The sequence below is a fragment of the Pipra filicauda genome, unplaced genomic scaffold (assembly GCF_003945595.2).
Source record: "Pipra filicauda isolate LSUMZ 115617 unplaced genomic scaffold, ASM394559v2 scaffold104_size2351352_pilon, whole genome shotgun sequence".
NCBI classification, from domain to species: domain Eukaryota; kingdom Metazoa; phylum Chordata; class Aves; order Passeriformes; family Pipridae; genus Pipra; species Pipra filicauda.
Window position 1 is genome coordinate 147,245 of NW_024103485.1, and position 21,887 is coordinate 169,131.

Below are 21,887 nucleotides of genomic sequence, written 5' to 3' on the forward strand. Positions count from 1 at the left end.
TGGTGCAAAGAACCCTGAAGGATGTCCCTCCTGATGTACTATCCTTCAGGAGACAGACAAATCGCAAAATCGGCAGCTTTAACACACATATTCTTTGGGGGAGGGGAGGAAGAGGAGGAAATAATCTTAATGGTCATTCCTATCAGTACAGGACTGGAGCTGTGCATCATCTGGGAGGCAGTGTGCTCAGCTAAGTAGGTTCTGACCTAGTGCTACAGCCATCTGCTTTTGTGCTTTGAAATCAATATTCCCCGTGAGAGCCGTCATATTTGTTCTGTCTGCCTTGGTGGGATGTGCTTGGACACGCGGGTGATCACAGGGACTCAGGCTGGGGAGCTGCAGGATCCGTCATCTTCCTGTGTCCCTTTGTTTTGGCTCTAACAGGGGTACAGCAGGTACCTGCTCTAACCAGCTCATGGTCATCCAAAAGAGGCCCCCCAGGCTGCTCCCAGCTCCAGAGGAAGCAATGGGAAGGCTGCAGCAAGCACAGCTTCCTGAACTACTGGGGGAGAAAGAATTGGATGCTGCCTAATTTAACCTGACAAGAGCCTGTATGCCTGAAAGTGTGCCTGTTCTCCTGCCTCACGCCGCCCGATTATGTTGCTACAAGTTACTTCAAGCTTTGCTGGAGTGACACTTTCCCTTGCCGGTGGGGGTTTCTCTCGCTCCTGGTTCCTGCCTTTTTTGAGAGCGTGGAAGCATGCTCTGTGCAATCCGGTTTATTTTTAGGAAACACTGTCAAATGGCGTGGCTGTGTTTTGTTCCCACCAGAAGGCACCACCTCCTGGCAGAATTCAGCAAAGACAAGTCCTGGGGGCTGACTCAGCAATGCTGTAAAGTTTTTTTGGGTATTTCAATGCCATTTTTAAGTGATGATTTTTCAAACAAAACGAAATTGTCCTTTGCTTTCCTGCAGCTGACTCTGCATTCTAGCCAGAGTTTCTCTTATCAACAGAATGCCACAAAACAACCTGGCTTTGGCCCAGCAACATCTACATAAAACTATTTTAAAGCAATTAATTGTGAGTCTGCCTCAGGGTTTCCTTTAGTGTTCTTTAAGAACTTTTTCTATGTTTTCCTTAGGTAAGGCCAGCCTGTGTCTCAATATATTGTTCTGGATACTGCCAGCAGAGTTGCCAAAATCTAATTTTCTCTTTGAGACTCTTGGTGTAAGTCAGTGTGATTCTGGAGGTAGCCCTTATGTTCAGCTGGGTGGATTTTAATGTATGTTATCACTGGATGTGATGCTGCCTTCAACTGTCATCACTAATCACATGAGAGTTCAATTTCTAGGTATTCAGAGGAAGGGGTACAGGAGGCAAGAGGTGCAACTTGGTTCTCTAGGTCCTAACTACAGCACAATCCTGTTTGATGCTTAAGCCACAAAGTGTTCTGTATGTACTGTCTTTGTACAGGAATTATAGAAATTTATTCCTATCTGTATTAAAATTTGTAAAACCCCAGGCTTTAGAGAAACATGCCTAACCAGCTGTATGAAACAATTTAAGCACTACACTGATCAACTTTTGTTGTTAATAAACTTTATTCATATAAAATTTTAAAGTATTAGAGATACATTCTATATACAACTACATAAAAAACAAAGTGCTTAGAGCATTCCTTGACAGTGACTCAAGCCAGTAGGGCTGACCACACCAGAAGCATAAAAAAATCAGGTAAGTAACCAGATTTTTTGTTAGACACGTTTCTAATTGAGAAAGACAAGGAAAAAAAGGAAACAAAATACATTGTCATTCTAATAGACAAAACTAGATTTCTGATAACCATTGCTAAAAAAACAAACAGCCCTATTGATGCATTCTTACATCAGCTGGTGATCTCCTCCTAGCAAAGGAGGAAAAGAAACTGTTCATAATTATTGTCAAGTACAGAAGAAGAAATCAAGATCAAGCTACAGAGTGCATCTTCTGATCTGGAAATACTTAAATGGAGGTCTTGCAGAAACCGCTTGCATCTAATATTCTGCTTTAAATGGGTAGTCCTTGTGATTGACAGCTCTGAAAAGAGAAAGAACTCGTCATTTAAGTACCATAGAAAGTAGCTTGGCAGCATTTCCCTATTGCAGTCTCCTCACCCCCCCATTTCCAATATACTTCAGTTTTGCAGATGTCATTAAATTGAACACAGGCTTGTGAGAAAGCACATGTAACACATGTAATGTGCTGAAAGGAGCACTCCAAATGAATCTCCCTCCTGGTGTCAGTTCCAGGACATGTCTCATTACCTGGGGTCCAGGGTTTATAGTACAAACTCTCCATGATTTTGGTCATGTATGTTTTCAAGATCATAAGGGATAAAATACAGACAGAAATAGGCCCAATGGATAGTAAGAATAATAACATACGGGAGCACTGGAACTGCCCTCCAGTTTCTGTTAAAGCTGAGGATGACATCCATCTCCTTTTTGGACAGTTCAAAGTCAAACACCTAACAGGGAAAGGAAAAAAAAAAAAAAGCTCTTTTTACTTAGGTTCATGAGTAGTTAGCTACTGTGCATGCTTCATGCTTTTATGACTTGAGGTAGGAACATATTAAGCATAGTTAAGAAATACTCTCATTTCTCAGCCAAATAAAAATTTACCCATGAAGTAATCAACATAGTCCTTCTCTCTCTGAGATGCTCTTTATAGGAATATCTTAGAGTTCTGGGTGGTTGAATGCCAACACCACTGCACTTTGTGTTGTAATGCACCAAGAGAAGACTTCAGGTGCTCAGGATGGATTACTTGATGTCTCACAAATCCGGGACCCAGAGGTAAATTTTCTGCTACAACAGAAGACTACTGGGTACCAACAGTCTTGTCTGACTGTCTCAAGCTAATCAATCATCTAGGAATTCTTGCTGGTGGTTCATAGGAGAAAGAGCTCCAAACCCAGCAGCAGGGATGAAAAGTAACAGAGGTATCATTTAAGATGCCAGGTCTTATAAGCCAATGTGCAGCTGAACTTCTCTGCCAAGAGGAACCACAGCCTCAAAATGAGACATAAACTGTAACAGGTCTGGTGTTCACCACTTGTTCCTTTACACCTTAAAGCAGGACTTGCTAAGTGTTTCCCACAGGTCAAGTCCAAAACTGGGATTCCCTTTCCAGGACAACAGAACTCAGACAACTCTGATGCTACTCATTGCTCTCCTGGCAGGAACAAAATGCTTTTTCCCAGAGAAAAAGCACAGATGGTTAGGTAGCTGATGAAGCCTCAGTCTTCCCACCTCTGCACTCCCCTTCCAATCCCTCTTAGGTGCTGCTTGGAAACATGGAGGAGCTATGGGTATGTATCCTGCATGAAAAAAAGGTAGCAGCAGTCCCAATGGAAAGTTCACCTTCATGTTTTCCTGGACACGCTGCGGTTTGTCAGACTTGGGAATGACAATGAGGTCTCTTTGGATAAGAAAGCGGATCAGAACCTGGGGAAGAACAAGGAGGAGCATGAACACAGGGGTACCAAGAAGTCTGTTCAAGTGCATTTTGTGTTCTTACTTTTGTTTAAATGCACAAAACAATTTGTTTTTCTACAAGCACATTCACTCTTTGGAAGACTACCAATTTGCACACAGGAATTTGATATGCCAAAATTTGCACACATATTTACCAGTCTACTGGCAAACTTTAATTGTTTCTGGCCTACGTTGTTTCTCCATCTTGTTTTTTCCAGCATTGGTTTTGGTTTCATTAAGGGTAGTAGCAGGGGGAGAAAAATTATGATGCTTCTGCCTTGCATTACATGGATGCTCAACCCGAGTGAGCATAATGATACTGCAGATTATTTTGGACTCACAGGTAATTATCTCACCTATGTTAAGCTTTTTGAAGTCCATAAAAGAAAAAGCTTATTTCTAGAATTTGAAAGTGTGTATGCCGTCCATCCCCATACCAAAAAGAGAACTGTTGCATACAATCTTTTGTCCTGCTCTGCCTGTCTTTAAAATATGATTGTCGTTGATTGCTTGTGAACATGTGTGTTTTTTCAAAGTGCAGTTTCTACACCCATTTGTGTGAGTGGCAACTAACAGAGAAGAAATTTATTCTTAAATAATCAAGTACCTTTCAATAATTCTATGTGAGCAGACAGGGTGCAATTCAATAAGTCTGCAAATTACAGGACTTCTCTCCAGAATAACTTAGCTAACTTAGCTGAAGAAAGGAATAAAAGGTTTAGGAAGATAAACACCCAAGCATGTACCACTGCTGATCAGTCTACCCCAAAACTTGATACTCAAGGCCTCTTAGAAAATAACTGATCATTTACATGAATGCTGTGAAGAACTTGGGCAGAATGAAGAGCCAAATGCAGTCCAGCCCTGTTATACTGTATCTCTAAAGAAGGCACATCTGCTGAGGCTGGCTATCAGCCTGAAAACATCTGAGGGGGAGCAATATTTTGCCTTGACAAACTCACTTACCTGGGCAGGGCTTTTATGATGTCTAGCTGCAATCTCTTTAATCTTGGGATCCTCCAGCAGCACAGGCTCCCCTGGCTTAGCCCTATTCAAAAATAGGAATATTGGTGGTAGAAAGATTATAGTTTCCCTGCAGGAAGCCTAACATTGTATGACAGAATCTGCAACAAATCAACAGCACTTTTCTCATTTTACCTGCATTATTCACATAATTTGCCTCAAAGATTCAAGCTACTTTCTTACCATGGGCGGTTGGGAGAACCAAGGGGGCTGTAGGCAGTCACAGCAATCCCTTTGGATTTACAGTACTTGATCAACTTTTCCTGGGTTAGGTATGGATGGCATTCGATCTGCAAGCACAGAAACATGGTTGGTAAAGAGGCAAACTGCACTGGGATGCAAATCTTAACATTTTAATTCCTCTTGGCTCAGAGAAAATGTGAAGACTTGACTTTCAGTATCATGATTCAAATTTATCTTATGAAGAATTATTAATGTCACAGCAATATCTAGAGGCCTAGCACAGAAAATAGAGCTTTCTCATGCTACAAATTACACATTGATAGTGAAAAATAATATGGAGGCGTGAAAGTGCTCTCTGTGTCAGGAATCTGGGAAATCAGTCTTTCTGGACTACTGCAGAGCAGTTATTGCATCTTCAGAGGGCCAGCTCAGAATACCTGAAATTTATTTTCTGCTCAGAGTCACCCAATGTCTCCTTGCCTCAAGCAGTCTACCCTGATACCTGTAGAAGCCTGAGGAGATGATCTGAGCTAACCTAGAAAAGCAAGTTCCTGTTGCAAGCAGCCATTTGGGAAAGACGTCCTTCAACTGAAAAGAACAGGAGCTACATAGGGACGCTGCTCAACTTGCCACAAGCCATAGTATGACCACAGGGCTGTGCCTATGCTGTTTTACATGGCATTGTGCACATACCCAGCTGTTTCTAAATGCTGTAGCTTAGTTACCAGGCATGGTGACATGACCAGATACGGGTGATTACAGAGGATTCCATGAGACTTTGAAAACAGCATACGGACCTACATGCCAGGTCCAAAGCCCTCTACTCTGTGCAGATGGTCAAATGCTTCTCACAGATAAGATCTCCATTCTGAATCAATGGTCTGAACACTTTCAGACTCTTTTCAGTACTAGCTGTGTAGTTCAAGACTCAGCAATTCAGTACATTACACAACAACCGGTGAAGAATGAATTGGATATTGCCCCTACTATGGGAGAAACTCTTAAGGCCATTCAGCAGGTGAAAACTGTCAAGGCAGCTGGGGTTGATGGAATTCCACCTGAAGTCTGGAAGCATGGGGGCCAAGCACTCCTTGCTAAATTTCACGAGTTCATGGTGCGCTGCTGGGAACTGGGCGAACTACCATCAGACCTTCGAGATGCAGTCATCATCACCTTGTGTAAGAAGAAAGGAGATAAATCAGACTGTTCAAATTACCATGGTATTACTCTGCTCTCCATTGCTGGTAAAATCCTTGCAAGAGTACTTCTGAACAGACTAATACCCGCTATAGCAGAAGGAATTCTACCTGAAAGCCAACGTGGTTTCAGAGCCAACAGGAGCACCACAGACATGGTATTTGTCCTCAGACAACTGCAAGAGAAGTGTAGGGAACAGAACAAAGGACTGTATGTAACCTTTGTTGATCTCACCAAGGCTTTCGATACTGTGAGCAGAAAAGGTCTGTGGCAGATTTTGGAACGTTTAGGATGTCCCTCCAAGTTCCTTAAAATGACCATTTCACTTCGTGAGGATCAGCACAGCCAAGTCAGATATGGCAATGCACTTTCTGAGCCCTTTCTAATAACCAGTGGTGTGAAACAAGGTTACATTCTTGCAACAACTCTATTCACAATCTTTTTCAGCATGATGCTCCAAAAGGCCATGGCAGACCTTGACGAAGAAAATGGTATCTACATCTGATATCGTACCAATGGAAACCTATTCAAGCTAAGGCGACTAAGACCTTAATCCATCTTGTCCAGGAGCTGCTTTACGCTGACAATGACGCCCTCATCGCCCACACAGAAGCAGCTCTGCAGCATTTAACATCCTGCTTTTCTGAGGCTGCTGAGCTTTTTGGGCTGGAAGTCAGCTTGAAGAAGACAGAAGTTTTCTATCAACTTGCACCTCAGGAAGTCTTCCATCATTCCCATATCACCATTGGCCAATCAGAGCTCAAATCAGTCCAGCAGTTTAATTACCTAGGCAGCCTCATCTCCTCGGATGGTAAGATTGACGGAGAGATAGACAACAGGTTAGCAAAGGCATATAGTGCTTTTGGAAAACTCCATAAAAGAGTTTGATGAAATAAACACCTGAAGAAAAGTACAAAGATCAGTGTTTACAGAGTCATTGTGCTGCCTACTTTTTTATATGGATCCAAATCATGGGTCATCTACTGCCACCACCTGCGTCTCCCAGAACGCTTCCATCAACGCTGCATCCATACAATCCTAAACATCCACTGGTCAGATTATGTGACCAATACATCTGTTCTAGAGCAAGCAGCAGTCACAAGTATTGAGGCCATGTTGCTGAGAACACAGCTGCGATGGGCAGGGCACGTCTCCAGGATGAAGGACCAACCACCGCCTCCCTAAGATCCTGCTTTATGGTGAACTTGCCACTGGCTGCCGCATGAGAGGAGCCCTGAAGAAAAGATACAAGGACTCCCTGAAACAACATCTCAGCCTTGGCCATATTGATCAACATAACTGGTCTACTCTGGCCTCCAATCAGGAGGTCTGGAGACACACCATCCATAACGCCGCTGCTTCCTTTGAGAACGCACACAGGGTCACTCTCGAGGAGAAAAGACAACGCAGAAAGAATCGTGTCTTGCCGATACCACCGAAGGAGTCCTTCTGCTGTGCCTTTTGCAACCGGATTTGTCTATCTCCCATTTGCCTTTTTAGCCACCAGCTACTTGCTTGTAGCAAGTGTGGGTAGAGTCCTTCCCAAGTCTTCATTCGCGAAGCCTAGCCATGATACATGATTTTACATATATGAAATGCATATTATATTTATATATTATAGGAATTTAGGAATACTCTAAATATATATCTATCTATCTACAAACACACACACATACACTCTAAACGTATTTAGGAATACTGCTAAGTCGAAAGTTCCCTGTCCTTGACAGGAGGGTTGAAACTGCACGATCCTTAAGGTACCTACCAATCCTAATTATTCTATGATTCTATACTCCAAGGTTAGCTGACAAGAGGAAATAAAAATCTCACCTGGTTCATTACGGGCTTGTGTTTCAGTCCTGGTTTGTTCAAAAGTCTTTCAATCTGCTCATGGTTAAAGTTGGAGACACCAATGGCTTTCACCAGACCACAGTCCACCAGTTCTTCCATGGCCTAATGGAAGGACAAGTAAGGACAACCAATGATTGTGCATGAGGTGGTGATATTACTGGCAAACCAAACCACATTATTTTATTTCCCTCAAGCTAGCGACAAACGAACAAACAACTCACATGAGATTAGATAACAGTAGCTCAATTAATAATAATAAAAATTCCTATCTGTATAAAACACACGGAAAACTTACAGTAATACCTGGATTCACCTATAAGTTGATTCTACCATTGTGCATATTCAATTATTATTTTAGTGACAGCACTTACAGTGCTGATAGCTTCCTTCTCTTTAGCCTTAATAAAGACGCCTCATTCTTGCTCCCCAAATCCAGAGGTAGCAGCTTTTAACAGGTCAAAATACAATTTTGTGGGACAATCCTCTATACCCAAACATATCCCTTAATTTCATTGTGCACACAAATCTTTGCACCAGCTTTAGTGTTGATACCTGCTCTCAAGAGCAAATATTAACTTACCTCCCATGTGTCAAGAAAATCTGTATCACTGGGGATACTCATACCCTTGTCATCCTTAGGATGCAGCTCTTCACCAGCCTGTTATTTCAAAGCAGAAAATACACAGGACGTTAAGAGTTGAATTTCCTACTGGGAACTAGCACTTTGGACTGCATCTACAGGCAGCAAGTTAGCAGGTTATTTAAACATATAGCATAATTAAAATAATGCATATTCATTAGTAGTCTTATTTGGATGAGGGCCATATTTTTCCAAATCAGCCCCTGCATGCAAGGAGTGTGGGGATTAGTAGCAATTCTGCAGTTTAGGCAGATCTAGAAAAAAAGGAACAGACACCCCCCCACTACCTTTTTCCTACTTTTTTTTGATTTATTTTACACAGATGTAGACTGGGGGGGGGGGGGGAAAGAAGCACATTCTTTCTGTGCTGTGCTTCATTTTTCACTCTTGATTACTCCAGAGCAAGCCAACATCTCCAAAACTTGAGATGTTCGTGCTGTTCCAAGCCCGGCAGAGGGTCACAGTCCCAAACTGCACCATCCCATGTTGATTACAGCTTCCCTGAAGACCCAGCAGGCACATTAGCAGTTCTCATACCTATGACTCTCCTGTTCCAGCAAGTGTGAAAAGTCATCTGCTAAAACATATCACTACTTAGTGACCAAATCCTCGCTACCACCAGATTCAGGGCAGAGCCAAACAAACCATGGCATATCCCAGTTGCATAATGAAGAATGCACCAGGTTTCTAGGCAGGTAAGGAGAAAAGGGATGTAGGGCAGGACTACCTTGAATCCCATAGGGAAGTGCATCAGGTAGAGGTCAAGGTAGTCCAGTTGCAGTGCAGCAAGGCTCTTCTGGAATGCTACTTTAACCAAGGACTTCTCATGAAAGGTGTTCCACAACTGTGGGAAGAAACCAAGCCTGACTGTGACTTTACAGCTCCACAGTCCTGACCAGGGGATAGAAGTTTCTCTCTTGGTGGTCTGGGAGGGCAACTCCCTCCCCAGTGCATTCTGAAGATGAGGATGACAGCATTTTACTTGGAAGGTAGGACAAACACACCACAAAGCCAGCAGTCATGAGGGTGGAGTCAGTATTCCCACTTATGAAAAGAGATTTTCAGAAATAAATGTAACACTCTGGCAAGGGTATCTGACAAGCAAAGCTGTGTTAAAATTATTTTTTCAGTCTAAGTGTTGAGTATTGAGCAGCCCATTCCTTCTGCCCCTTTTAACTATCCACAGTGAGAACAGTGGTCAATTTTTTTGAAACCAAAATTCAAGTTGTTTACATAGAAGAACTTGCAAGTATTATTAGATTAAACCGTGTTCTTTTACAAAAACAAAGCTTAACATGGAAAAGCTCAGTTATCCTAAATTTGTCTGGCTTTGGTGGTAAAAACCCCAAGTCATAAGATTATTTAGCTTAAGTGTTCTTTTTGGTAAGGAGTATTTCTGAGACAAGTGGATGAGATAAAGGAACAAAGAAAATACATATAAAATGCTTCAGAATTAACTCCCATACTTTACTTCTATTCCCTTTCAGGCTTATGATTTGCACATGACACAGTTTTCAAATGTCTTGCATAGCACGGATGAATCCACACAAATGCCTTGCCTTTTTTTCCTGATCTTTCTCTAGGTGTGTACAAATGAACCTTCAGGATAATCAATGCAAGGAAATTATTAGATCAGGAATAGCCACGCTATCTATCCTAAGTTGTCAATGGTTCCAGATAAAGCTGAGTACAAATTGCAAAGAATTATAAACACACAACAAGGAAACTATGAAATGAATGCCAGAGAAGGGAGTAGGTCCCTATGTTACTTTACAAGGTAGAGCAAGGGGTTCTCTGCAAGGAAATTTAAATGCCCAAGGAATCTTGCATCCCCGTACCTTAGTGACAATGAAGAGGTCTTCCCGTTTCACTACCCCCTCCTTGATCTTCTGCTTGACTGCATTCCCTATTTCATTTTCATTCTGATAGAAATAGGCACAGTCAAAGTGGCGATAGCCAGAATCGATAGCAAACTTCACCACCTCTTCCACCTTTTCTGGAGGAGCCTGAAATCAAATACAAGCCAACCATGAGCTCTTCCATGTTCTCCAGCTGGTGCTCACTGCTGGGACAGCTCCACAAAGTCCCCCTTTCCAGCGGCTCCTGGAGGTTCCTCATCACCTCCATTGAACTGAGTTCCAATCGAGATTCCTGGCAAACAGCATTGTTTGCAGGGAACAGGTACAGAAAGGAATTTGTTTCTGCAAGCCGTTTTGGCTCTGCCATTGCCAGCAGGGCAATAACCACTGCCATTTCCCCTTGTTTACTCAGAAGTTTCGCCACTTCGCTCTCCCCAGATCTTCCCCTGGGACTGTGACACCGCCCGGGGGCTGCGAGCCGCTACCGCCGAGTCTATTTTGTCGGTTTCTTTTGCTTCCCCTCTTTTTGTGTGCCTCCTTCCGCCTTCTTTAGCCCCTCATTTTTATTTATTTCTTTATTTCGGCCTCCATTTCTCTACCTTTCGCTCCCCGCGGCCTCTCCCCCCGCCCTGGCCGCCCGCCCGGTTACACAACCGGCCGCCATCGGGCGCTCCGAGCGGGCGGCGAGACCGACCCCACGGCCCCCAGGAGGGCACATGTATCCTGCCGAACAGCCCCGTCGCACCGCGGGAGGTTCTGCTTTTAATCGCCGCTCTTCTTTTTTTATTTACTTCTCATCTTCGCGGCGCCCGCCGGACCGCCGCCCGTCCTTCCTCCCGCCCGCCGCGGTACCTGCCAAGTGCCCAGTCCCAGAGCGGGCATCTTCATCTCGTTGCTCAGCTCCACGCAGGGAATCGCCATGCTCACGGCACCTGTTTGCCTGTCCCTCTGTCGGTGCGTGCCCCAGGCTGACCCAGGGCGCTATAAGGAGCGGAGCTGCCCGGGCCCCGCCTCAACCCACGCCCGCCGGGGCCGGCCCCCGCTCCCCGCCTTCCCCCGTGAGCGAGAGACACAAAACGACCGTCAATCTGAGGTTGTGTTTGCCTGCAGAAGCCTGATGCTTCTGTCCGTGTAAGATAAGCTGGTGCAAAGAACCCTGAAGTCCCTCCTGGTGTACTATCCTTCAGGAGACAGACAAATCGCAAAATCGGCAGCTTTAACACACATATTGTTTGGGGGACGGGGGAAGGGGAGGAAATAATCTTAATTGTCATTCCTATCAGTACAGGACTGGAGCTGTGCATCATCTGGGAGGCAGTGTGCTCAGCTAACTATGTTCTGACCTAGTGGTACAGCCGTCTGCTTTTGTGCTTTTAAATAAATATTCCCCGCGAGAGCCGTCATATTTCTTCTGTCTGCCATGGTGGGATGTGCTTGGACACGTGGGTGATCACAGGGACTCAGGCTGGGGAGCTGCAGGATCCGTCATCTTCCTGTGTCCCTTTGTTTTGGCTCTAACAGGGGTACAGCAGGTACCTGCTCTAACCAGCTCATGGTCATCCAAAAGAGGCCCCCCAGGCTGCTCCCAGCTCCAGAGGAAGCAATGGGAAGGCTGCAGCAAGCACAGCTTCCTGAACTACTGGGGGAGAAAGAATTGGATGCTGCCTAATTTAACCTGACAAGAGCCTGTATGCCTGAAAGTGTGCCTGTTCTCCTGCCTCACGCCGCCCGATTATGTTGCTACAAGTTACTTCAAGCTTTGCTAAAGTGACACTTTCCCTTGCCGGTGGTGGTTTCTCTCGCTCCTGGTTCCTGCCTTTTTTGAGAGCGTGGAAGCATGCTCTGTGCAATCCGGTTTATTTTTAGGAAACGCTGTCAAATGGCGTGGCCGTGTTTTGTTCCCACCAGAAGGCACCACCTCCTGGCAGAATTCAGCAAAGACAAGTCCTGGGGGCTGACTCAGCAATGCTGTAAGATTTTTTGGGTATTTCAATGCCATTTTTAAGTGCTGATTTTTCAAACAAAACGAAACTCGTTTGCTGACTCTGCATTCTAGCCAGAGTTTCTCTTATCAGCATGCAGAATGCCACAAAACAACTTGGCTTTGGCCCAGCAATATCTACATAAAACTATTTTAAAGCAATTAATTGTGAGTCTGCCTCAGGGTTTCCTTTAGTGTTCTTTAAGAACTTTCTCTGTGTTTTCCTTAGGTAAGGCCAGCCTGTGTCTCAATATATTGTTCTGGATACTGCCAGCAGAGTTGCCAAAATCTAATTTTCTCTTTGAGACTCTTGGTGTAAGTCAATGTGATTTTGGAGGTAGCCCTTATGTTCAGCTGGGTGAATTTTAATGTATGTTATCATTGGATGTGATGCTGCCTTCAACTGTCATCACTAATCACATGAGAGTTCAATTTCTAGGTATTCAGAGGAAGGGGTACATGAAACAATTAGGTGCAACTTGGTTCTTTAGGTCCTAACTACAGCACAATCCTGTTTGATGCTTAAGCCAAGAAGTGGTCTGTATGTACTGTCTTTGTACAGGAATTATAGAAATTTAGTTCTATCTGTATTAAAATTTGTAAAACCCCAGGCTTTAGAGAAACATGCTTAACTAACTGTATGAAACAATTTAAGCACTACACTGATCAACTTTTGTTGTTAATAAACTTTATTCATATAAAATGTTAAAGTATTAGAGATACATTCTATAAAAATCACAACTATATAAAAAGCAAAGTGCTTAGAGCATTCCTTGACAGTGACTCAAGCCATTATGGCTGACCACACCAGAAGTATAAAAAAATCAGGTAAGTAACCAGATTTTTTGTTAGACACGTTTCTAATTGAGAAAGACAAGGAAAAAAGGAAACAAAATACATTGTCTTTCTACTAAGAATGAAACCAGATTTCTGATAACCATTGTTAAAAAAACCCCAGCCCTATTGATGCATTCTTACATCAGCTAGTGATCTCCTCCTAGAAAAGGAGGAAAAGAAACTGTTCATAATTATTGTGAACTATAGAAGAAGAAAGATCAAGCTACAGAGTGCATCTTCTAACCTGGAAGTACTTAAATGGAGGTCTTGCAGAAACCGCTTGCATTTAATATTCTGCTTTAAATGGGTAGTCCTTGTGATTGACAGCTCTGAAAAGAGAAAGAACTCGTCATTTAAGTACCATAGAAAGTAGCTTGGCAGCATTTCCCTATTGCAGTCTCCTCACCCCCCCACTTCCAATATACTTCAGTTTTGCAGATGTCATTAAATTAAACACAGGCTTGTGAGAAAGCACAATATGCTGAAAGAAGCACTCCAAATGAATCTCCCTCTTGGTGTCAGTTCCAGGACATGTCTCATTACCTGGGGTCCAGGGTTTAAAGTACAAACTCTCCATGATTTTGGTCATGTATGTTTTCAAGACATGGAGAATGAAAATACAGACGGAAATAGGCCCAAAGGATCATAAGAATAGTAACATACTGAATCACTGGAACTGCCCTCCAGTTCCTGTTATAGCTGAGCAAGACATCCATCTCCTTTTTGGACAGTTCAAAGTCAAACACCTAACAGGGAAAGGAAAAAAAAAAAAGCTCTTTTTACTTAGGTTCATGAGTAGTTAGCTACTGTGCATGCTTCATGCTTTTATGACTTGAGGTAGGAACATATTAAGCATAGTTAAGAAATACTCTCATTTCTCAGCCAGATAAAAATTTACCCATGAAGTAATCAACATAGTCCTTCTCTCTCTGAGATGCTCTTTATAGGAATATCTTAGAGTTCTGGGTGGTTGAATGGCAACACCACTGCACTTTGTGTTGTAATGCACCAAGAGAAGACTTCAGGTGCTCAGGATGGATTACTTGATGTCTCACAAATCCTGGAACTAGAGGTAAATTTTCTGCTTCAACAGAAGACTACTGGGTACCAACTGCCAAGAGCTGTCTCAAGCTAATCAATCATCTAGGAATTCTTGCTGGTGGTTCATAGGAGAAAGAGCTCCAAACCCAGCAGCAGGGATTAAAAGTAACAGAGGTATCATTTAAGATGCCAGGTCTTATAAGCCAATGTGCAGCTGAACTTCTCTGCCAAGAGGAACCACAGCTTTAAAGTGAGACATAAACCGTAACAGGTCTGGTGTTCACCACTTGTTTCTTTACACCTTTAAGCAGGACTTGCTAAGTGTTTCCCACAGGTCAAGTCCAAAACTGGGATTCCCTTTCCAGGACAACAGAACTCAAGACAACTCTGATGCTACTCATTGCTCTCCTGGCAGGAACAAAATGCTTTTTCCCAGAGAAAAAGCACAGATGGTTAGGTAGCTGATGAAGCCTCAGTCTTCCCACCTCTGCACTCCCCTTCCAATGCCTCTGAGCTGCTTCTTTAAAACACGGGGGAGCTATGGGTGTGAGTGTCTATCCTGCATGAAAAAAGGTAGCAGCAGTCCCAATGGAAAGTTCACCTTCATGTTTTCCTGGACACGCTGTGGTTTGTCAGACTTGGGAATGACAATGAGGTCTCTCTGGATAAGAAAGCGGATCAGAACCTAGGGAAGAACAAGGAGGAGCATGAACACAGGGGTACCAAGAAGTCTGTTCCATAGCCCCATTTTACTGTATCTCTAAAGAAGGCACATCTGCTGAGGCTGGTTATCAGCCTGAAAACATCTGAAGAAGAGGAATATTTTGCCCTGACAACCCCACTTGCCTGGGCAGGGCTTTTATGATGTCTAGCTGCAATCTCTTTAATCTTGGGGTCCTCCAGCAGCGTAGGCTCCCCTGGCTTAGCCCTATTCAGAAATAGGAATATTGGTGGTAGAAAGATTATAGTTTCCCTGCAGGAAGCTTTACATTGTGTGACAGAATCTGCAAACAAATCAACAGCACTTTTCTCATTTTACCTGCATTATTCACATAATTTGCCTCAAAGATTCAAGCTACAACTGCACTGTTTGGTGTACAGGAAGACTGCAGTGCTTTCTTACCATGGGCGGTTGGGAGAACCAAGGGGGCTGTAGGCAGTCACAGCAAACCCTTTGGATTTACAGTACTTGATCAACTTTTCCTGGGTTAAGTATGGATGGCATTCGATCTGCAAGCACAGAAACATGGTTGGTAAAGATTTTAATTCCTCTTGGCTCAGAGAAAATGTGAAGACTTGACTTTCAGTATCATGATTCAAATTTATCTTATGAAAATAAGTTATTAATGTCACAGCAATATCTAGAGGCCTAGCACAGAAAATAGAGCTTTCTCATGCTACAAATTACACACCGATAGTGAAAAATAATATGGAGGCGTGAAAGTGCTCTCTGTGTCAGGAATCTGGGAAATCAGTCTTTCTGGACTACTGCAGAGCAGTTATTGCATCTTCAGAGGGCCAGCTCAGAATACCTGAAATTTATTTTCTGCTCAGAGTCACCCAATGTCTCCTTGCCTCAAGCAGTCTACCCTGATACCTGTAGAAGCCTGAGGAGATGATCTGAGCTAACCTAGAAAAGCAAGTTCCTGTTGCAACCGGTCATTTGGGAAAGATGTCCTTCAACTGAAAAGAACAGGAGCTGCACAGGGATGCTGCTCAACTTGCCACAAGCCATGGTATGACCACAGGGCTGTGCCTATGCTGTTTTACATGGCATTGTGCACATACCCAGCTGTTTCTAAATGCTGTAGCTTAGTTACCAGGCATGGTGATGCAAAACACATGTACAGTAGGTTATTTAGACCTGAGCTAGATTAGGCAACTACTGTAATGGCAATGTGTGGCACGGGCCATGCAGAAGCAAACTGGAGGCAAAGTCTGAAGTTCTTTAGGCTGCTGAAGTAGGTGCAGCTTTTAATGGGGGCAGAGGGGGGAGGGAAAGAGGTGGGAGGTAGTTGGGTTCACCCACCAGACCTTTATAACTCTCAGTAAAATCTTTCCAAGCCCTAAATCCCCCTGGTACTCAGCTTTGCCAGTGCAAACACTAGACCCAAGGCCAGCATCACAGCACTGTGTAACACAGGATCTAGTGTGGGGATTTCCCTGGATATTCCCCAGCTGGCAGAGATGGGCATTCAGCACCCTCAACTGAGTGCAAAGAAGTTGTGTATGGAAGAGTCAGGAGGTACTTATGCTGCTGTTGTCCTGTGATTACATTCCTGAGGTATGTGGTGAGAATGTGTATGTAATTGTATACTTCAACCCTCCTTTCTATAATGAGATTGAGAGAAATGGTTTATTTTATGTTGAAAAATAAATAAGTCCAGTGCATCCCTGTACATTCCCATGCTGATGCAGAAACTCACAGTGGGGGTTTTGCTGGTTATCCCAGGGCTGGAAAATGTGGACCTGTGGCAACTTAGGCAGTGACACAAAAGTCCCAGAGATACTTGGGAGTGTGAAAGAGGCCATGTAGCAGGAAATTGCAGGGTCCCATAGAAGGTAATGAGTATTTTCACTGTTTTCCACTGTCTAAAACTGAAAGATTCTCATCTGTTTCATATTACTGTGATATGCATAATCCATACTGTTTGTGAGATATTGCTCTAAAATCTCCACTTGTATACATACAAGTATACAAAAATTTTTCTGTTGAGATCCCTGTCAGCTAAAAACCATCAAGACTGACACTGTAGCCAAGCCTTGCATGTCATAGGGATCTTTCAGGCAACCAGGGACACCTATGCTTCGTGTGATCTTTCCATGGCATCAAAACTATTTAAATGGTGTGGCAGAAGCCAGTTTTAGAGCTGAAGTGTAGCATGAATATATTTAGGAATACTCAAAATATATATTTTATAGAAATTTTTATAATAAATATATAAGAATTCTATGTTAGATAGATATAAAGATATATTTTACATATACGAAATGCATATTACAATAACACATTTGGGAATGCTGCTAAGTGGAAAGTTCCCTGTCCTTTAAAATTACATGATCCTTAAGGTACCTACCAATCCTAATTATTCTATGATTCTATACTCCAAGGTTAGCTGACAAGGGGAAATAAAAATCTCACCTGCACCACTACAGGCTTGTGTTTCAGTCCTGGCTTGTTCAAAAGTCTTTCAATCTGCTCATGGTTAAAATTTGAGACACCAATGGCTTTCACCAGACCACAGTCCACCAGTTCTTCCATGGCCTAATGAGTAAGGACAACCAATGAGTGTGCATGAGGAGGTGATATTACTGGCAAAACAAATCACATTATTTTATTTCCCTCAAGCTAGCAACAAACAAACAAACAACTCACATGAGATTAGATAACAGTATCTGAATAAATAATAATAAAAATTCCTTTCTGTATAAAACACACGGTAAATTAAAAGTCACACCTGGATTCACCTATAAGTTGGTTCTACCATTGTGCATATTCAATTATTATTTTAGTGACAGCACCTACAGTGCTGATAGCTTCTTCTCTTTAGCCTTAATAAAGACATCTCCCTCTTGCTCCCCAAATCCAGAGGTAGCAGCATCTATCTGGTCAAAATACAATTTTGTGGGACAATCCTCTATACCCAAACATATCTCTTAATTTCATTGTGCACACAAATCTCTGCTCCAGCTTTAGTGTTGATACCTGCTCTCAAGAGCAAATATTAACTTACCTCCCATGTGTCAAGAAAATCTGTATCACTGGGGATACTCATACCACTGTCATCCAGAGGATGCAGCTCTTCACCAGCCTGTTATTTCAAAGCAGAAAATACATAGACTTTGTTAGAGTTGAATTTCCTACTGGGAACTAGCACTTTGGACTGCATCTACAGGCAGCAAGTTAGCAGGTTATTTAAACATATTACATAACTAAAAATAATGCATATTCATTAGTAGTCTCTTTGGGATGAGGGCCATATTTTTCCAAATCAGCCCCTGCATGCAAGGAGTGTGGGGATTAGTAGCAATTAGGCAGATCAAGAGAGAAAGGAAAAGACACCCCCCCCCACTACCTCTTTCCTATTTTTTTGATTTATTTTACACAGATGTAGACGGGGGGGGGGGGGAAAGAAGCACATTCTTTCTGTGCTGTGCTTCATTTTTCACTGTTGATTACTCCAGAGCAAGCCAACATCTCCAAAACTTGAGATGTTCGTGCTGTTCCAAGCCCGGCAGAGGGTCACAGTCCCAAACTGCACCATCCTGTGTTGATTACAGCTTCCCTGAAGACCCAGCAGGCACATTAGCAGTTCTCATACCTATGACTCTCTTGTTCCAGCAAGTGTGAAAAGCCATGTGCTAAAACATATCACTACTTAGTGACCAAATCCTTGCTACCACCAGATTCAGGGCAGAGCCAAACAAACCATGGTATATCCCAGCTGCATAATGAAGAGTGTACCAGGTTTCTAGGCAGGTAATAAGAAAAGGGATGTAGGGCAGGACTACCTTGAATCCCATAGGGTAGTGCATCAGGTAGAGGTCAAGGTAGTCCAGTTGCAGTGCAGCAAGGCTCTTCTTGCAAGCCACTTTAACCAAGGACTTCTCATGAAAGGTGTTCCACAACTGTGGGAAGAAACCAAGCCTGACTGTGACTTTACAGCTCCACAGTCCAGACCATGGGACAGAAGCTTCTCCCTTGGTGGTTTGGAAGGACAACTCCCTCCCCAGTGCAGGCCGAAGACAGGATGCCAGCATTTTACTCGGAAGGTAGGACAAACACATCACCAAGCCAGCAGTCATGAGGGTGGAGTCAGTATTCCCACTTATGAAAAGAGATTTTCAGAAATAAATGTAACACTCTGGCAAGGGTATCTGACAAGCAAAGCTGTGTTAAAATTATTTTTTTCAGTCTAAGTGTTGAGTATTGAGCAGCCCATTCCTTCTGTCCCTTTTAACTATCCACAGTGAAAACAGTGGTCAATGTTTTTGAAATCAAAGTTCAAGTTGTTTACATAGAAGAACTTGCAAGTATTATTAAATTAAACCATGTTCTTTAACAAAAACAAAGCTTAATATGGAAAAGCTCAGTTATCCTAAATTTGTCTGGCTTTGGTGGTAAAAACCCCAAGTGATAAGATTATTAGCTGAAGTGTTCTTTTTGGTAAGGAGCATTTCTGAGACAAGTGGATGAGATAAAGGAACAAAGAAAATACATATAAAATGCTTCAGAATTAACTCCCATACTTTACTTCTATTCCCTTTCAGGCTTATGATTTGCACATGACACAGTTTTCAAATGTCTTGCATAGCACGGATGAATCCACACAAATGCCTTGCCTTTTTTTCCTGATCTTTCTCTAGGTGTGTACAAATGAACCTTCAGGATAATCAATGCAAGGAAATTATTAGATCAGGAATAGCCACGCTATCTATCCTAAGTTGTCAATGGTTCCAGATAAAGCTGAGTACAAATTGCAAAGAATTATAAACACACAACAAGGAAACTATGAAATGAATGCCAGAGAAGGGAGTAGGTCCCTATGTTACTTTACAAGGTAGAGCAAGGGGTTCTCTGCAAGGAAATTTAAATGCCCAAGGAATCTTGCATCCCCGTACCTTAGTGACAATGAAGAGGTCTTCCCGTTTCACTGCTCCCTCCTTGATCTTCTGCTTGACTGCATTCCCTATTTCATTTTCATTCTGATAGAAATAGGCACAGTCAAAGTGGCGATAGCCAGAATCGATAGCAAACTTCACCACCTCTTCCACCTTTCCAGGAGGAGCCTGAAATCAAACACAAGCCAACCATGAGCTCTTCCATGTTCTCCAGCCACTGCTCGCTGCTGGGACAGCTCCACAAGTCCCCCTTTCCAGCGGCTCCTGGAGTTTCCTCATCACCTCCGTTGAACTGAGTTCCAACCGAGATTCTGGCAAACAGCATTGTTTGCAGGGAACAGGTACAGAAAGGAATTTGTTTCTGCAAGGCGTTTTGGCTCTGCCATTGTCAGGAGCGCAATAACCACTGCCATTTCCCTTTGCTCAGTGTTGCCCAAGAAGTTTCGCCACTTCGCTCTCCCCAAATCTTCCCCACGCGGCGGTTCAGTGACGAGACCCCCCCTGGGACTGTGACACCGCCCGGGGGCTGCGAGCCGCTACCGCCGAGTCTATTTTGTCGGTTTCTTTCGCTTCCCCTCTTTTTGTGTGCCTCCTTCCGCCTTCTTTAGTCCCTCATTTTATTTTTTTTTATTTTTTTATTTTTTTTTTGCCTTTCTCTCCCCGTGTCCTCTCCCCCCGCTGCCGTCGCCGCCCCGCCCTGGCCGCCCGCCCGGTTACACAACCGGCCGCCATCGGGCGCTCCGAGCGGGCGGCGAGACCGACCCCACGGCCCCCAGGAGGGCACATGTATCCTGCCGAACAGCCCCGTCGCACCGCGGGAGGTTCTGCTTTTAATCGCTGTTCTTCTTAGTCGCGCCGGACGGACCGCCGTCCGTCCTTCCTCCCGCCCGCCGTGGTACCTGCCAAGTGCCCAGTCCCAGAGCGGGCATCTTCATCTTGTTGCTCAGCTCCACGCAGGGAATCGCCATGCTCACCTCGCCTGTCTGTCTTTCTGTCTGTCTGTCTGTCCCTCTGTCTGTCCCTCTGTCTGTCTGTCTGTCCCTCTGTCGGTGCGTGCCCCAGGCTGCCCCAGGGCGCTATAAGGAGCGGAGCTGCCCCGGCCCCGCCTCGACCCACGCCCGCCGGGGCCGGCCCCCGCTCCCCGCCTTCCCTCGTGAGCGAGAGACACAAAACGACCGTCAATCTGAGGTTGTGTTTGGCTACAGAAGCCTGATGCTGATTTATCTGTTTGTTTTTTTAAAATGAACAAACTAAGAGCAAATGTCTTAGCAACGGACGCGGCACTTACACGTGTTCTGCTTTGCCCACAGCGGTGGTGGAATCATCATCCCTGGAAGTGTTCAAAAGATATGCAGATCATCCCTGGAAGTGTTCAAAAGATATGTAGATGTGGTACTTGGGGATACGAGTTAGTGGTGAACATGGCGGTTCTGGATACCAGTTGGACTCAATGATCTTTGAATCATTTCCAACCCTGATCATTCTATGGTTCCACAGCAGGAAGAGCCTGACAGATGTCAGGAGAATTTCTGCATGGGACAATGGGTATCCAGGCCATTGGAGGATTTTCTCCCTTTCAGGTGGTGACAAATGGGCTGAATTTTTCATATTTTTCCTAGATAATATTAGGCTCTTCTGCTGTTCAAAGAGGAATTCATTAAAAGGGAACATGGTCTTACCTTTTAGCTAAATTCTGTGTTCCCTGGTTTTGCAAAGGGGTGGGCTCCCTGCAGGACCATTGTCTCAACCCATGCGAAGACATCTGATCCCTGGGCTCCATTAAAACATCAGCCAGCATCAGTAGGGTGTCAGAGGCTGGAAAAGGGATTTGTGACCACAGCTTTTCTACAGTTAGTGTACTAGTCCAAATAAAGTCCCTGATTTTTTTACATATGGTGAAAAGGCATTCAGAGGGCTGATATTTAAAGGCAGCAGGAGATTGTACAAATGCAGTGTTTCAGAAATTAAGAGCCCGGGGCCTGGAGGGACTGGGTTGCTTAGCTGGCAGCTGTCTGGAAGAAAAAATGCTTCACATTAGGAAGCTGATGTAATTTCAACACCTTGCCTTAGGTACCTCATGTCACAGACCCTCAGCTTTGTGTTTGATTATCAGAATAGGGATGTTTTGCTTCTGGAATCTATTTTTCTCTTTTGCTTATATTAGTATAAACTCCTTCTTGCTCATTGCTGACTCCT

At 43.7% G+C, this 21,887-nt stretch overlaps 2 protein-coding genes across 3 annotated transcripts; both read right to left on the reverse strand.

The window, feature by feature from the left end:
- Positions 1–1,524: 1,524 nt before the first annotated feature.
- Positions 1,525–11,228, reverse strand: LOC114001898 (aldo-keto reductase family 1 member B7-like). 2 transcript variants are annotated; one of them, XM_027747458.2, is made up of 10 exons: positions 11,063–11,228; positions 10,190–10,357; positions 9,079–9,195; positions 8,292–8,369; positions 7,691–7,813; positions 4,664–4,770; positions 4,424–4,505; positions 3,344–3,427; positions 2,366–2,448; positions 1,525–2,018 (listed from the first exon to the last, which is right to left on the reverse strand). In XM_027747458.2, exons 1-10 carry the CDS (start codon positions 11,129–11,131, stop codon positions 1,976–1,978), a joined length of 954 nt encoding a protein of 317 aa, XP_027603259.1. In that variant the 5' UTR covers positions 11,132–11,228; the 3' UTR covers positions 1,525–1,975. The 2 variants fall into 2 exon arrangements, with proteins under 2 accessions (XP_027603259.1, XP_027603260.1); XM_027747459.2 differs by lacking the exon at positions 9,079–9,195.
- A 1,644-nt stretch (positions 11,229–12,872) lies between these two features.
- On the reverse strand, positions 12,873–20,733 carry LOC114001897 (aldo-keto reductase family 1 member B1-like). The gene is made up of 10 exons (XM_027747456.2): positions 20,591–20,733; positions 19,692–19,859; positions 18,582–18,698; positions 17,804–17,881; positions 17,212–17,334; positions 15,193–15,299; positions 14,916–14,997; positions 14,671–14,754; positions 13,692–13,774; positions 12,873–13,357 (listed from the first exon to the last, which is right to left on the reverse strand). The coding sequence occupies exons 1-10, from the start codon at positions 20,657–20,659 to the stop codon at positions 13,315–13,317; spliced, it is 954 nt and encodes a 317-aa protein (XP_027603257.1). The 5' UTR covers positions 20,660–20,733; the 3' UTR covers positions 12,873–13,314.
- Between the last annotated feature and the right edge of the window lie 1,154 nt (positions 20,734–21,887).

Coding starts and splice junctions, on each gene's coding strand:
- LOC114001898 (XM_027747458.2), bottom strand. CDS start 11,131: ATGGCGATTCCCTGCGTGGAGCTGAGCAACGAGATGAAGATGCCCGCT. Junction 8,370..9,078: donor ACTTCCCTATGGGATTCAAG/GTAGTCCTGCCC, acceptor TTGAAATAACAG/GCTGGTGAAGAGCTGCATCC. Junction 4,506..4,663: donor GGTTCTCCCAACCGCCCATG/GTAAGAAAGTAG, acceptor ATTTTTGAATAG/GGCTAAGCCAGGGGAGCCTG.
- LOC114001897 (XM_027747456.2), bottom strand. CDS start 20,659: ATGGCGATTCCCTGCGTGGAGCTGAGCAACAAGATGAAGATGCCCGCT. Junction 18,699..19,691: donor ACCTCTTCATTGTCACTAAG/GTACGGGGATGC, acceptor TTCTTCCCACAG/TTGTGGAACACCTTTCATGA. Junction 15,300..17,211: donor ACAAGCCTGTAGTGGTGCAG/GTGAGATTTTTA, acceptor CTGTGCTTGCAG/ATCGAATGCCATCCATACTT.